The sequence below is a fragment of the Monodelphis domestica genome, chromosome 2, assembly GCF_027887165.1.
Source record: "Monodelphis domestica isolate mMonDom1 chromosome 2, mMonDom1.pri, whole genome shotgun sequence".
Taxonomy (NCBI): Eukaryota; Metazoa; Chordata; class Mammalia; order Didelphimorphia; family Didelphidae; genus Monodelphis; species Monodelphis domestica.
The window spans coordinates 496,653,424-496,669,718 of record NC_077228.1 but is presented as its reverse complement, the minus strand read 5'-3'; the positions used below and the strand labels follow the sequence as shown (position 1 = coordinate 496,669,718).

The window sequence follows — 16,295 nt, the reverse complement described above, 5'->3', positions numbered from 1 at the left end:
CCTGTGTTCTCACTGAACTTGATCGGAGTACGAAAAGCAGCCGTGGCATCTGAGACGACCCTGGGTGGAAGGTCCCACAGAGCTGCCACCCCAGCTTTAGCTCTTGTCCCCTCCCTGCCAAGCTCAAGGCGCATAAAGTAGGAGCTGGAATCAGAGAATTAAACCACTAGCAGTTTTAATGGGCTGAGTGCTCCCCTCCCCTCTCATTGTTAATATTATTAATTATTCTTATTACTACAAGAATAAAGGATTCCTGAGAATCTACCCCCCTCTTCCCTCCCTGGACCCCTGGTGACAAGATTGGTCCCCACCAACCTCCCGAGGAATTGCTGAAAAAAGAAAATTGAAAGGCACTGTAGGGGCTGGGCCTGGCGTGGTGGGAGGCTGGGGCAGGAAGGGCAAGGAGCGTGTACACATGTTCTCCCTGTGTTTCTGTGGCCTCCTCGGTATACCAGGTGTGCCTCCAAAACCAAAGTAGAGTTGTTGGGTCTCTAACCCCTACCCCAACTCCCACTACACACTAGGGGCCCGGGGGGGGGGGGGGGGGGTCCATGATTAGTGTTGGGTTGGGAAATGGGAAAAGAAAGGAGCCAAACCCAATATGGGACAAGAGAGATAGGAATGACTAGAGTCCCTCATGAAATGGGGGGAGGGGGTTCCCTTCCCAGCCTGGGAATAAAGGGGACAGCTGCAGTGGAGCCCCTGGCTCCATCCTAGCCACCCCATGACCTCCAGGGCCCCCCCACCCACCCACTTCCCAAAGGGGCTGTGCGGCCTAGCTGTTGTCTCCGTTGCCTCCCTGCCGGGCACGGATGAAAGCCATGCCATGGGTTCGAAAGTGTGTCTTGAGGTTGAGTGGGCTGTCAAAGCCTTTGCCACAGACTTTACAAGCCAGGGGACCCCCAGAAGCAGGCAGGGGTGAGTCACCTCCTTCAGGCTCAGGCCCTGATTGGAGAGGCACCTCCTCGGCAGCCCCCACTCCCCCTCCACAGCGTCTCTTCTTATGGCTGATGAAGCGATGTCTGCTGAGGGAGCCGGGTGAGGCAAAGCAGAGGCCACAGTCCCGACACTGCGGGGCCCCATCATCACCCCGAAGCCCCCCCAGATGACCCTGTTCAGCCCCAGTCATGCTCCGGTAGCGCCCTGCTCGGAGGGGCTTGGCTGGGGGTGTGGTGCTGTCTGGCTCCTCACTGCAGGAGTCTGAGGATGGGCGGCGCTTGCGCCCAGAACCCTAGTGAAGGAGCCGGGGAAACGGGTCAGTGGGAAGAGTGGCCGCACGCCTCGTGCTAACTCCACTCCGTCTCTGGGAGCCCTTCCTGCGCCTATCTCTGTCCCGGCTCTCCATCCTCCCCCTCGTCTGATAGCATCCTCCCAGGACCTGGGGTCTCGGACAAACTGCCCACACCCTGGGGCCCCGCAGTACCTGGGTGCCACCCCGGGCGAGTCCACCCGCCTGACTCGGGGACTGGGTGCCCAGCCTCGGTGGCCGGTGTCGGCCTTGGACGTGTTTCTCCAAGATCACGCGGCTACTGAAAGTGCGTTTTCCCTCTGTGCAGTACCTGGGGTGGACAGAGAAGGGGCTGGCATGGGACGGGGAAAAGGGGGCACGAGACGGGGACGCCAGCTGCCCCACCGCGAGTCAGCTGGTTACCTGCAGGGGTAGACACGCTTGATGCCCTCGTGGTTGACCCTGACGTGCCGCCTCAGGCTGGGGGCAGAGCAAAAGGAACGCTCGCAAAGCCTGCATGGGAACTTTTTCACCGACTGCAAGAAAGTGGAAGGAGGCACAGTGAGGGCTTGGGGCTCCCCAGCGGCCCCCGGCCCCTCCTCTGGCCCAAGCTTCCCCCCATGTGCCCAGCAACCCCAAAAATCTGCTCTGGGTGCCCTTCCCCCTCACCTTGCCGTGTTCCTTCTTCATATGGGCCACGTACTCATCTTGCTCAGGGAACCAGGAGTGGCAGAGGCCGCAGGTCCAGCCCCCAAGCCCTCCGCCCCGTCCCCTATTGCCCCTGTTCCCCCCTGGTTCACGTCTGGACCTCTTAGCTGGTCGGGGGGGCTCAGGGGAACTAGGGGGTTCCTCTTCTTCTGAAGAGGAAGATGACTCCTCTGTGGGAGGGCCTGCCCTACCCCGAGACAGAGCCAATTCCTCAGGTTCAGGCTTAGGGGTCAACAGGGTACCCCCAGTCCCTTTCCCCCCAGCTTCCTCTCCCAGCCGCCCAGCCTGATGACTGTTCTGTGGGAGGGAGAAAAGGGAGGGGAGTCACCATGGGGTGAGATGGAGGGTCAGAGGAGTCTCGATGGATCACCCCGCCCCACTTCATCTCCCCACAACCCCCTCTTAAGTGTGCCGTAACCCCTGGTCCCCAGAAACGCTCCCGCCCGGCCCCATCCCCCAGCCCTGCTCCGGGGGCTCCACTCCAGTGCCCAGGGCCACCTTGAGATGCTCCAACATGGTCCTCTTCTGAGCAAAAAGCAACGGGCACGAGGGGCACTTGAAGACACTGACTCGCTGGGGTAGCAGGTGCTGGTCAAAATGGGACGAGAGCAGAGGCTTGTGGGTGAAGACGGTGTCACACATGGCGCACTTATAGATGAGCCTACGGAGGGAGAGGCGTTGGGGGAAGAGAACCCCCCCCCCACCGTTCCCCAAGGGAGGGGCGCGCCTCGGCCCCCCTCCGGCCCCCGGCCTCCACCCTTCCAGCTCCCCAGGCTCTCACTTGGCTTGCTGGGAGCTGAAGCCGGGGTGCTGAGTGTAGAGGTGGGCATGGGCGCTGGGCGCAGACTTGAAGGCCATGGGACAAATGGGGCACTTGTGGAACACCTCGCAGTGGGACGTCTGGATGTGGGACTTGATGGAGTTCACCCCACCAAATACTACCGAACAGCTCGGACACCTGGGGAGAGGGAGAACAAGGTCAGCGGCCCGGCAGCCCGGCCCCGGCCCCTCCGCCCCTCGGGGCCAGTTCCAGGCCGGACTCTGATGGAAAAGCCGCCCGCTGCCGCAGGAGCGGAGAGCCCAAGAGGCCGGGCAAGGACCGTCCTTGGGAAATGGCGGGAGAGGGAAGGGCTGCCCCGCAGCACGAGGCCCGGACAAGGCGAGGGGGGGACCGCAGCAGCCAGACGCTGGGCACCTGTATCCGACGCGGCGGGAGAAGTGGAGGCACGCTTCCCGAAGGTGGACCTGGAAGTTGGCCTGTAAGAAGTTCCCCCCACACTCTGGGCAGACGTGCGGGGGGCGGCTCTTGTGCATGCGCTGGTGGGCACTCAAACTGCAGCGACTGGGAAGCATCATGGGACATGACGGGCACACCTGGAAAGGGAGGGCGAAGGTGATCCAGAGGCACCTCACGGACTCCCCCCGGCTCCAGGCTAGAGGCCAGGGAGCTCCCGTCCCAAGCTAGCGTTCCGGGGGAAGGAAAACGGGGAGCTCCCTTCTTCCCACGTGAGGTTCCTCCCTACCACGCTTGGGTCTCCCTTCCAGGTCTCTCCCCGCTCCTCAGAATCTCCCCTGCCCAAGGCACAAGCGACACACGTCCGTGGTGCCTCTCCCTAGAAGGCTGACTCACGTTGCTGGCGACCCCCGGAGCAGGGGGCCCGGCCTGCTGGAAGTGAGCGGCCATCCCGGCCTTGTCTCGACACTGCTCCTTGCACTCGAGGCAGCGAAAGCAGGTGTAAGTAGAGGTAGTAGCAGAGGCTGGCGGCAGCTCGGCCAACAGGGGTAACGCCGGGGACTCGGCAGCCCCTTCCCCCTTGCCCGGGGTGGCTGGGGGTTGGGGAGTCACAGGGGGCGCAGCCACGGGCACCAGAGGCGTGATGTCCGGCTGCCCGACCATCTGGTCCAGAGCCACCGGCCGCATGACGAGGTGGGAGCACTGCATGACCAGCCCTCTGTCCTTGTGCTCGCGGGCATGGAGTAGAAGGCTGCACTTGTTGAAGAAGACCAGGCGGCGGGCACAGTGGTTGCAGGTGACCTCGATCCGCATGCTGCGGCGGTCATAGTGTCTCGCGAGGCTCTTCTCCAGGGAGAAGGCGTCCCCGCACTCCAGGCAGCGGTACCCCGCAGGAGGCAGGGCCAGCCCCGCCTCCGCCGGTGGGCACAGATTGGGCCGATAAGCTGGCAACAAATTCTTGCTGTTGAGGACCTTGTTGAAAGCCTCCACCAGGCCGGACTGGGTCCGAGAGATCACCGTGCCCCCGGCCCCCGCAGGCCTCGAGGGCTGCACCATCACCACGGAGGCGCCGTTGACCTTCTGGCCCCCGCTCCCCGATGCCGCCCTCCCCTCAGCTTTGGGCAGGCCCTGGGGCGCCAAGCCAAGGACGCTTTTGGCCACAGCCTTAGGGGATGCCGAAGCAGGCAGAACGACCGCTTTACGGGCCACGTTCGCTGCCATCAGCATGGCGGTACTGGCATTCTGGATGGTGGCTACCGGGAGCACGGTGCCCTTTAACTTTGTGCCATCCCCTAGCTGGACACTCACCACTTTGGGGCTCTCGGGGGTAGAGGCCCCTGGGGGGACCTTTGGGAGGCCAGGGTCAGCGGGGAGGGCCCCTTCGATGGAGGGGAGGGCAGCAGGAGGGTCAGGGTCTGAGGGGACGCGAGTCACCGTTCTGGTGATATTCCCACAGGACGTTTTAACAGTTTTGATACGAACTTTGAGAGGTCGGGAAGAGCTGGAAGAGGCTGGGGAGTCATTGCTGTCCTCGTCAGCTGCCTCAGCTCCACTTGAAGGGCTCTGGGGGGTATCAGGGGCAGACTTGTCAGCGGTTCCCTCATCGTCTTCTTCATCTCTTGGTGGACTGGTGCCCAGTGGTTTGGGGGAGCTGGGAGGATTTCCTGAGGCTGGCAATGACTTAAAAAAAGGGGCCCCACCCAACTGGGGGGGTGAACTGTTAGGAAGGATGCCCACCTCCTTGGGGCTGGAGGCCACAGCGGACCAGCCTGAGCCAGAAGGATGACGGGGGCTGTCACTGCCTGGCTCTGTGGTTCCTGAGGGGGGGGAAGAATCAGGTGGCAGCAGAGAAGGACCATTTTCCTGGCTCAATTCAAAAGGGGTAGAGAAAGAGGGTGAGGTCAGGGCCCTCTCACGGGATAAAGAAGGGGCAGAAGGAGGCAAAGGGTCTGGGTCCCCAGGCTCAGGCCCAAAATGTGCAAAAAGGTCCAAGGAAGGCTTCCCTTCCCCTGCTTTGTCTTTCCAGCTCTCTCCACTGGGAGGAACCGGGGAGCGGGCAGCTCTTGGGGGAGGTGGCTCAGGGCCCCCAAAACCATTCTGTAGTAGTCGGGGTCCCACAGGCCCTTCCTTGGGGCCTAGCCCTGCTCGGGCTCCATCCCCACCTGAACCACCTCCCATAGAATCAGGCTGTTCTGGGCATATAGTGTTTTTGACAATAACACTGACAGCGGAGATGTCGGGATGGGGAAGGCTATGCTCAGAGGGCTGGGCTGGACCTGCTGACCTATCTCCAGCAGCGCCTGGTCCTTCCCCAGAAGATGCCCCACCACTGGGTTCTGCCTTCCCATGGGCCCCAGGCCCCTCACTTTCCTCAGGCCCTGAGTGTATGGCCTCATTAGCATCAATATCAGGGATGTCAAAAGCAGCAAGGAGGTCATCAAAGTCTGGGGTCTTCATGTCCCCCATAATGGGGGTGGGACCTACACCTGGGGAAAGAGGGAATAAGAGGGAGGAATTGAGACTTCAGGGAGGGACACTTCTTACTTTTATTTCCCCATCATCCTTCCCCATCTCTTTGGCCTGGTTAAGAACCCTCAGACTGGACAATGCAATACAACAATCATTTATTAAGGGCCTGTGTGTGCAGAGCTCTGTGCCTTAGCAAGGCAGGACATACAAGGTTCAGAGAAGACACCAGTTCTGCCCTCAAGGGGCTTACAGTCTACTAGGGAATAAGACAATTACTCAGATAGCTCCAATACACAATATTGCATGATAAGGGAGCCCCCAGTGGTACAAGGGAAAGAAACTTGGCTCTGGAGTCAGAGCAATGGGGTTCAAATCTCTCCTGATGCTTCCTTCTTGGTTACTTAGAGAAGCCATTAACCTCCCAGGGCCTCAGTTTCCTCATCTGTTAAATGAAGGGATTGGCTAGATGACCTTGTGAAGGTCTCTTCTAGGTCTAGATGTATGAGCTCAGGATCCTAAGTGTTAAGAGAATTATCACACACTATCCAACCAGGTAGCACAGCGAAGGCTGGGGCTCAACAACATGTACATGGATCCACCAGGAGACAGATGAGGATCGACGGAGGGAGGGAGGGAGGTCGGGCACTGCAGAGAGGGGGCAGGAAGAGAAGGAGGGCATGGGGTTGGCATGGATCTGGTTCTGGAGCACAGAGCAGAGAGAAAGGCTAGGACATAAGGTTGAAAGGGAGAACAGGGCCAGATTGCGGGTAGCCTGGAATGCCGAGCAGTTTAAATGTTACTTGACAGGCAGGAGGAAACCATTGGGGAGTTTTTTATTAGGAGCAGAAGGACCGTCTTGAAGAAGGTGTTTCTGCCTGAAGAGTAGATTAAAGGCAGGGAAAGGAATAAGGAGGTTATTACAAGAGACAAGGTAAATGATGAGGAGAGCCTGTACGGGGGTGCTGTCAGTGTGGAGCAGGAACAGGAGGTTGAGTTGACAGGACTTGGTAACTAATCGAAGATGAGAAACCCCCACCACATCTCAAGGATCCAAGCAGGGGAAAAAAGAGAGCTGCTGGGTAAGGATGGAGGGGAGGGAGGGACCTGAATGGATAGCAGGAAAAAGAGGCTGAAGACAAGAGAGGCAGATACAGAAAGCCAGAGAAAGAGATAGGGATGTGCGTAGACATGTACAAGTAGAACAGGAAAGGTCGTGAGCAATTTGGACAGTTCACAGCAAGCTAAATCAGCTGAGGTTTTAGAGGGACGAGCCCTGTCCTTGAAGTGACTCCATCACTCAGCCTAGAACCCAGCAAAGAAAAACAATCGATAACTGTTGATACAGATACTGATCGAGGCTCAAGGTTGGCCACAGGATCGATTAAGGTCATCTGTGGCTCAAAGGAAAGCAATCTGGCCAAATGGTCAGAGCCCTAGATTGGGATTCAAGAAGAGGTTCAACCTCATCGAAAGTTTCACTTGACCACAGTGTGACCAACTACCCATAAAGGGAGAGAATCATTCCAACTCCGTAGGGATAAATTTGAATAAAAGTTGGAAAGTGCCACCTAAAAATGTGATCTTATCATATTCAGATCTCACACCTGCTGGGGAATCCGGTGAGTGGGCAATGGAAATCTGAGGTTAGGATCACTTGAGACTGTCCATGGTTATCACATAAATTTAAATTCAGGCCAACTGGAGTAATTCTCTTCAACTGGAGGGGAACGTAAACTGACCAATATGGAAAACAGGACTGGGAAAGTCAGAGATACATCAAGATTAGAACAGACTGAAAGACACAGAGACAATGACAGCATATCTGGTCACAAAAGCCCCAGCTCTGGGCCTCTCCTCAGTCACAAACACCTGCTGCTCAGCTCCCCAGTCTTCCCTAGAGTGGCACAGACTTCCCTCAGCCCACTCCTCCTTTCTTCTTCCATATTTCTCTCTTTTCCTTTCTTCAGAGGCCAAGGGACCAAGAAGCATAAGAACACTTAAAGATGAGACCTCCCCAGAGAAGCTAGCTTAGAATGTGAGAGAAGGGCTGGAGGAGGGGCACGACCCCCTTAAGGCTGCCAAGGTAAAAAGCTACACACACTCCCATCACCATCCTGATGGCAACTAATTCCGTTCAAAGCCCGCCAACGTCCCTGGTTCTGCCTTAAGTCCTTCCCACAGCAGTAGCCTTTAGAGCCTGGCCAAAGTCCACCCCCATCAAAAGAAAAGAGAGGGAATGAATGCAAGTTTAGGCAATGTCTCCAAAAACAAGGCTCAGGGATTCTACCTTCCCAAATCCCCTCCCCCTTCTCTGAAGATGCCCGCAGTCCTCCAGGGGCCAGTTCCCTCACCTGTCCCCAGCCCCAGGATGGTAACTAGAGATAGTCTCTGCAGGTGGCAGCAGGTACCAGTGGAGGGACCTTTGGGAGCAAATGGAGGGGGAGGGAGGAAACCTAGGCAGCTTAAGGCAAAAAGGGAAATCCTCTCCCCAGTCTTCAGCAAATTCAACTAAGAGCTAAGCGGTCCCAGCTTTTGTCTTTGCTAGAAGCACTCACAAAAGCTTCAGGGCTCCCCTGGCTCTCCTGAGGCCCCAGATCCCTCCTTTGGCCTGGGAGCAGTGACTGATGGTGAGGTGGCTGGTGGAAAAGAGGAGTGGCCAATTGAGAGTACAGGAAAGCCCAGTCTGTCATGCCCCCCCCCATTTATACACCCCACTCCACACCTTGTTGGTTGCTCAGGCTAGGTTTCTGAGGTCATCCCATAGCTACCCACATCAAAAGGCAGAAGCAGCCTGGCACTTAAGGCTGGAAGCGCTTTCCTGACTCAAAATCTCCAGGTTTGGGCTGCCCACCCCCCTCAGTTTTTCCTTCTGTTCTTGCCCAAAAGCCAAAGGAGAAGGCTGAACAGGAAGAGGTTGAGCTCTCGGCCCACTCAGGGCCTGTGGGGGGAGGGGAAGGGTAGAAATGGAAGGGGAAGGAGTGCTCCACTTTCCCCGGGCTCCCACTGCCTGGTACTGAGGGCGAGGTGGGGCAGGGGAGGGAGGGGAGGTGGCCAGCGCACACTAGGCGATTAGGCTGCAGACTAGCTGGGCAGCGGGCGGAATTAAGTATCGGCCATCTGCTGAGGCACAGGGTCGGAGTAGATCGAGTCAGAGCCCAAGGGAGGGGAGGGAAACTGGTCCAAGGACTGGGAAAGGCGTAAGGGGAAACTGAGGCTGCAAGATGGGGAGGGGAGACTCGCGTCCGTCCCTCCACCCAGTTCCTTACTGAGGTCTCCGAGAGCGAATCTGCAGCAGCAGCTCGTGCCCTGGGGGTTGGCACCCTCCTCCCTCCTCTCCTTTGCAGGATTTAAACCCCAGAGCTCTGGGCTGCCTGTAATTGACCACAGTCCAGGTCTCCCAAGGCCAGGAGGAATGCCCTCCCTGCGCCCCCCCTCCTAGCTCACCAGGGCCCCCCAAGGGTGGGGTGGGGCAGGGCCGCAGGACATCAGCTTCCTTTCGAGGCGGAGCAGGGGTGGGGTGGGGGAGGGGAAAAAGGCTGACCCCGCAGGCCTCAAGCCTTTGAACCCAGCCCCGTCGGATCTTACTGGGCCGGAGGGAAGGGGAGACTGCCGGTCCGCAACTACCTCTCCCCAGGGGCGCGGGCACCTTGTTGGGTTGTGCTCCCCTGCAGCCTTTGGACACACGGTCACCACCTTGGGCCAAAGGCTAAGGGGAAGGGGCCGGCACCAAGGTGCCTCCGGTCTCCCGAGTAGTTACCCGGTTTGTAGGGAGAACGGTTCTGCCGGGAGATTCACCCACCCGGAGCCGGACCCAGGTGGGCGGCGGCGGCGGCGGAGCAGCACCTTTCCAGTGCAGATTACCACCCTCAACACCCCCCCCCTCGACAACCCCCCCGGGGGGATTTACCCAAGTGGGGGAAGGGAGGGTATTTACCCGCCCCCAAAGAGGGGGCGGGGCCGGAGGCGGGTATTTACCCGGGGCGGGCTTACTTGTTCCGGTCCCGGGCCAGGCCGACACTATGCGGTCTTTGCCCAGCTCCTGCAGCCACTGCTGCCGCCACCTTTCCCGCAGCCTCCGTTTCTTGCCGCGGCTACTTCCTGCTTCTCCACTGTACAGCCTTTCCCCCTCCCTTAGCACCCTCTGCGCTCCTGGCCGGAGCCGCCTGCTTCTGCACTCGCCATTGGACAGGACGCCCATCGTTCACGCTCCAGCCCTGCCCATAACTAGATTCTACTGGCTCCGGCTGAAGTCTCTCCGGCAGAGGTCCCTGCTCTCCTCCAATCCTCATTGGACTGGGGGCTTCGTCACTCAGAGAATCTCGCTCCCCATTGGTTTCCAACCTGATAAACCTACCTATCCTCTTACCTGAGCTCCTTAAAGTTCATTGGAGGAAGCTTCAGTGGCTTCCGAGCTGCTCAGCCTTAGTCCTTCTTTTTCCATTGGAGTAGGTTCCTCTCAGATGTCCCTCCGTCCTCCTACAGCCCATTGGCCTGTTTTCATGTATGCAAATATGAAAGAGTTTTCAGTTTCTATTTGCTGGAGGGGGAGGGGCAACTCCTCCTGGACTCAGGAAATAGCCCGGCCACGCTAGTTTCTCGTAAAGATGACCTCCGAGACTGTACTCCGCGCCGTGACGCCATGGCGACGTCACTACGCCACCCATCTGACATGCCAGGTTCTGTCAATGGGCAGAGTGAGTTTTTGGTCATGTGGTGACGTCACACACCAAACTCCACGTGGCCCAGCGCTGTTCCTGCAGACTCACTTGCTTTGCCTTCCCTTTCTTTCTATGACGTCGTTAGGGGAGGGGAGGTGGGACACGTGGAATATGGTTTGATTTGAAAGTCTGCTGAGTTGCCTCCTTCTTGGGACTTCCATGTGATCCTCTGAAAAGCCTTCCTTGATGACCCACATTAAGTCTTACTACTGATCCCCTGGGCCACTTAGTGAAGTAATTTGGGGGTCTTAAAGGATAGAGTTCTGCCCTTTAATTACCTGTATGTATCATAGGGTTTGGAGTTGAATTTGACCTTAGAGACCCTATCCACACTCTCCTTAATGGAAAGACAAATAGCCCCGTAAAAGGAATTGATTTGGGGAGCCCAAGGTGGCTCAATGGACCTGAGCCAGGTCCGGAGAGGTGGCGGGGAGAGGTCCTGGTTCCAGTTTGACTTCAGACCCTTCCTAGCTATGTGATCCTGGGCAAGGCCTAGACCATTGGGGGTAAATGACTTGCCCAGTCACATATTGAAACTTTTTGCATTTTACAACTATGTCATTTGAGTCAATAACCCTATGAAGTAGGTACCATGATTATCTCCATTTTACATTTGAGGAAACTGAGGCAAAGAACAGTTAAGTCGCTTTCCTGGGAGATCTCACAGCTAGGAAGAGTCTGAAGCCTAATCTGAACTTGGGTCTTCCTGAATCCAGATAATTAGTTCTATCCACTGTATCATTTAGCTATGGAGGAAATTAATATAGATTGTGTGATGGAAAGAATATTGGATTTAAAGTAAATAAGCCAAGATGGTGGGGTGACTTTGGAAGAATCATTTCCCTGAATTTCCATCAGTCAAATGAGAGAGTTGGACTAAATGATTATAAAAGTTCCTTTCGTCCTCTAACCCCTGGTCTTGAAAATTGTCTTTTTTACTCCCCTAAGATTACACGTGTAAAGCTGGAAAGAGTCATTTAATCCAACCCTAGGAGTTCTTCAAATTATACCTTCAGATGAGGAAACTGAGACTAAGAAAGGATGATGACTTGCCTAAAATCACTGATAGTAAATGGCAGAGTAGGATTTGAACCCAGGCCCTCTGCTTCCTATTTCAGTGTTGTTGGGTTTTTTTCCCACTGTATCATACTCCCTATGTTTCAAAAAAACTCTGCACTCCCATCAATCCAGGTTCCCAGTTTGTATCTTCTCATAATTAAATCACCTCTTCTAGCTGACTTTTCCCCTTGCTCCAGGATAATTCTGGGAGCCTCAGATGTTAACTCAGGTTCAAATAAAAGGTGACTCACAACAGGAGCAGAACCTTTTCTCCTGAGAAACTCCCTGACCTCCCACTTTGAGTCTCTCTCCTCTTAACACCTCAGCCACTTACTGAATGAAATACACTTAGTACAGCATTAGGACAACAAAATATTCATTTAGGACAGAAATATGCAATAGAGAAATGAAAAGCAAGCACCCCCCACATTCTCAGTAAGTCTCTTACTCCTCCCTCAAAAGTAACCTAGAACTGTGAGTTTCTTGAGGACAGACACTATCTTTTGCCTTCCTTTGTATCTATCCCGAGTTTAGCAGTGTCTGGCACATAGTAGATGCTCAATAAATGTTTACTGACTAACTAGGAAGCTCGCACCCACCCACCATTCCTCCCATATCCAAAGGGTTGACAAATCTTGTCAATTCTACCTCCAGCACTTCTGTCCCCTCCTCTCCTGACACTATAACCAGCCATGTTCTGGCCCCTCATCCCCTCTCAGTCTCCTAGGTGGTCTGCCCTCTCCATTCCCTTTTCCCAGCTGCCAGCTGAAATCCCTGGAATTCCATTGAGTCTCAGATCAAGTACCATCTACATGAAGCTCCCCCGCCCCCAGCTACTAGTACTCTCCTTATCTCTTATTCATTTTCTAAGTATTCTAAACATGCTCTCCATTTCCTCTAGGATAAAACCTAAACTCCTCTGTTTGGCATTCAAGTTCCTTCACAAGCTGTCTCCACCCTCTATTTCTAGGCAGATGACAAATTGCTCTTCTTTGCACTCTGTCACCGACCTGTTCTACTGACTTTTCCCCATACTTGATATTCTATATCCTGCCTCCATGACTTGATATCCTGCTTCCATGCTGGGCTGTCCCTCATGCATTAAATGATCACCCTCATCATTGTCAGGCCCAATCTCTCTGAGCTTCAGTCTTGCTTCACCAAATGCCTATTAAACATTTCAGAATAAGTTTCCCAGAGACATTTAAACTCCATTGTCCAAAACAGAACCCAGGCTCTTTCTCCCTAAAAACCTCACCTTTCTAGCAATCTTCCTAATTTTTTTTTAACCCTTACCTTACACCTTAGAATCAGTACTGGGTACTGGTTCTAAGGCAGAAGAGTGGTAAGAGCTAGGCAATGGGAGTGAAGTGACTTGCCCAGGGTCACACAGCTGGGAAGTGTCTGAGGTCAAATTTGAACCCAGGACCTCCCATCTCTAAACCTGGCTCCCCATCCACTGAGCCACTTAGCTGCTCCCCCACCCTCCTACTCCTCACAATCTTTCTTATTTCTGTCAAATTCCTCCTTTCAGTCTCCCAGATTCATACCCAGAATATTATTCTCAACTCCTCACTCTCCTTCACACCACCAAATCTTGTCGTTTCTACCCCTTAAGACCTCTCTCTTACTATTGGAATTTCCAACTGGTCTCTGTGCCTCTTCTTTCCCCATTGCAGGCCATCCTACACACTATTTCCCGTGATCATCCTTAATACAGCTCTGTCCATATTGTCCATCCCCTCCTTGGTACACTCCACTGGTTCCCTGTTTATTTCATTTCTAGGTTAAAATATAAATTCCTCTGTTTAGTTTTGGATGCCCTTCACAATCTGACCTCTGCCTTTGTCTCCAGTCTCACCTCAATGGACATGACTCCTTCTCCCACATTCCAGGAGCCAGTCAAACTGGCCTTCTCTGGCTCCTCACACCATCTCCTAATGCTGTGCTCAATGCACTTCCTCCTTGCTCCCTTCTGGAAAAATCTTCCCTCCCTGGAGTACTCCAGTACTGCCTTCTGTGAGAAACCTTTTCTGTTCTAACTACTTGTACTCTTTCCCTCAAACAGCCTCGTATTTTAACGACCTTGTATTTATTTCTATTTGCTATACTTATTCTGTCTTTCCTCCAGTTTGTTTATCTCTGGGCATAAGTCAGCTTCAGAGAAAAACAGTGGCTGAGTTCTCTGACTCAGAATGATGAAACTGTACTTGCACGTTTGTATCTGACAAGCTGTAGAACATTGGAACAAACGGAGAATGCGATCTGCTTCTGGGACTAGAATGGGAAGAATCAAAGAATCGGAGAACTTTTAGATTAATATCTGGATAAATATGGACACCAAGACTGTTCTCTGACTGTGGGACAAATAGACTTGATCCAAATATAGAGAGACAATGAGAATTTGACTACTAATCATAAACTAAAGAAGAATCAGCTGCTGAATTAAAAAAAAAAGAGTGAAGAAGAAAGTGAGACCAAAGCATAAAGAACAGATGTCTGAATTGGGTCAAAGGGAATTGGGTCTTTCTCTGCACTATCTATCCCTTGTTACCAGGAAGACTGGTTGTCCAGGGAGAGGTTAGAACGCCCTCTATTGCCACCTGCTGCTGAGAAGAATAAATAGGGAGAATATACTCTGTTCTCTGACAGTATGCTGAAAAAAAGAAAAGGCAGAAGCTGCTTCTCTGATTTACCACCTGTTGTTGCTGAAAGGTGGAGAAAGTAAAAAAGAATCTTGCAAAAGAGCAGAATTAATGAAACTTTTGCCTCTTTAATTTTTTAATGGAAATTTTTAAATTAATTAATTAACTAATTTAGAATATTTTTCCAAGGTTACATGATTTATGTTCTTTCCCTCCCCTCCTCCCCACTCCACCCCTGTAACCAATGAGTAGTTCCACTGGGTTTAACACGTATCATTGATCAAGACCTATTTCCATATTATTAATATTTGCACTGGAGTGATCATTTAGAGTCTACATTCCCAATCATATCCCCATCAACTCATGGGATCAAGCAGTTGTTTTTCTTCTGCATTTCTGCTCCCACAGTTCTTTCTCTGAATGTGGATAGGGTTCTTTCTCATAAGTCTCTCAGAATTGTGCTGGATCATTGCATTGCTACTAGTAGCAAAGTCAATTACATTTGATCATGCTACAATGTATCAGTCTCTGTGTACAATGTTCTCCTGGTTCTGCTCCTTTCACTCTGCATCAATTCCTGGAGGTCTTTCCAATTCACATGGAATTCCTCCAGTTCACTATTCCTTTCAGCACAATAGTATTCCATCACCAACAGATACCAAAATTTGTTCAGCCATTCCACAATCAAAGTTTTGCCAATTTTAGAATAAAGGTCATTTCTGTTCCCAATAGAGCAAAATATTACTCTTAACTGAAGGCATAAACTAAGCTGAAAGCTGGAAGTGATGGATACTATAGTTGCTGTTGAAGAGTGAGTTCAGCTAAACAAAAAGTAGCTTTGGAAGTAAAGAATGGATAAGGCTGCCCAGGGAAGTGAATCATTTAAGGGAATGGAAAGGCATGAGGGGGGAAAAAGCCAAGGGAAGAAGAGGCAAAGGATACATTCAGGACTAGAGAGAATAGGAAAGATGAAGGATATCATCAGATCACTGGAGGGAGCAGGATATACAGGACTCGGGCCTTGGGTACCATAATCTTCAAGCCTAGCATGTAGTTGAGAGGTCCTTTTTGACCCTGATGCTAATAAGGTTATTATGACAAGATCTTGGTCATTCCTCTAGTTCTTCCATATAAAATATTTGGACAGTCCTACAGAGCAGCAAAGCAGAAGAGGGTGTTTTACAGAGAAGAATAGTATATCCATAAGCCACGGGTCATTCCACTCCTAATTTAACAGGCAGATAGGTATGGGGCACCAGATAACAAGCTTGTATGTGGGATAGACCTTTCCAGCAAGGAAGATTCAAGATATGTTGTATTCTGAAGAAAGGGAAGAGTAGAGGTAGTAGGAAGGAAAAGGGATTGCTAGCAGCAAGGGTATAGCTTAGATTTCATCCTCAGAAAACTGCCTCATTGTAACTTTTGACTATTTATCTCTTGGAAATGGCTTTTGATCTTATATATATATATATATATATATATATATATATATATATGTATATACATATATGTATATATATATGTATATGTGTATATATATATATATACACATATATATAGTTGTTAATTGAAATTTTTTATTTAATTAATTAATTTAAAATACTTTCCCACAGTTACATGATTCATGTTCTTTCCCTCCCCTCTTCCCCCAACCCAGCCAACAATCAATTCCACTGGGTTTTACATGTGTCATTGTTGATCTTATATTTTGATATCAATTCCCTATATATCTTAGCTATCAGACTTTCCCCAAGATATTTATTGCAAATGTATTTTCCCAGTTAACTATATCCCACTTAATTTTAAATAAATATTTGTTTGTGAAAATATCTTAATTTTATGTAATCAGAATTATCTACTTTATCTCCTGCAAACTTCTTTTCCATTTAGTTGGTCAAGAATTTTCCTTTTTCCATATCTGTGAAAGGTATATATCCTTCCTTTGCCCCTTTAAGTTCTTTATCATATGGCCTTCATCTACAACCATCTGGATCTTATTGTAGTATATATTATTAGATGTTAGTCTAAACCTAATTTCTGCCAGACTACTTTCCAATTTTCCTTTTCCAATTTTTTTGTTTTTTTGTCAAATAATGAGTCTTTATCTCAGAAGTTAAAGTTTATCAACAGTTGTACTGATAGGTTTGTTTGCCACTGGTTCTTTTATATCTAATCTGTTCCACTAATCTACTTTTCTATTTTTTAATCAGTATCAAATTGTTCTGATGATTACT

The 16,295-nt window shown here is 51.8% G+C and overlaps 1 protein-coding gene across 7 annotated transcripts; it reads right to left on the bottom strand.

The window, feature by feature from the left end:
- Window positions 1–158: 158 nt before the first annotated feature.
- On the bottom strand, window positions 159–9,845 carry ZNF687 (zinc finger protein 687). Of its 7 annotated transcripts, none has more exons than XM_007485414.3 (9): window positions 9,615–9,845; window positions 3,567–5,656; window positions 3,132–3,310; window positions 2,718–2,894; window positions 2,435–2,597; window positions 1,898–2,233; window positions 1,652–1,764; window positions 1,424–1,559; window positions 159–1,025 (listed from the first exon to the last, which is right to left on the bottom strand). In XM_007485414.3, the coding sequence occupies exons 1-9, from the start codon at window positions 9,835–9,837 to the stop codon at window positions 1,002–1,004; spliced, it is 3,441 nt and encodes a 1,146-aa protein (XP_007485476.3). In that variant the 5' UTR covers window positions 9,838–9,845; the 3' UTR covers window positions 159–1,001. The 7 variants fall into 7 exon arrangements, with proteins under 7 accessions (XP_007485476.3, XP_007485477.3, XP_056675347.1 ...); XM_007485415.3 differs by having other exon boundaries at window positions 159–1,022; XM_056819369.1 differs by having other exon boundaries at window positions 9,630–9,843.
- Window positions 9,846–16,295: the final 6,450 nt, after the last annotated feature.

Coding starts and splice junctions, on each gene's coding strand:
- ZNF687 (XM_007485412.3), bottom strand. CDS start 9,837: ATGGGCGTCCTGTCCAATGGCGAGTGCAGAAGCAGGCGGCTCCGGCCA. Junction 5,657..9,614: donor AACAAGTAAGCCCGCCCCGG/GTAAATACCCGC, acceptor CTCTTTCCCCAG/GTGTAGGTCCCACCCCCATT. Junction 3,311..3,566: donor CTCCGGGGGTCGCCAGCAAC/GTGAGTCAGCCT, acceptor CTCCCTTTCCAG/GTGTGCCCGTCATGTCCCAT.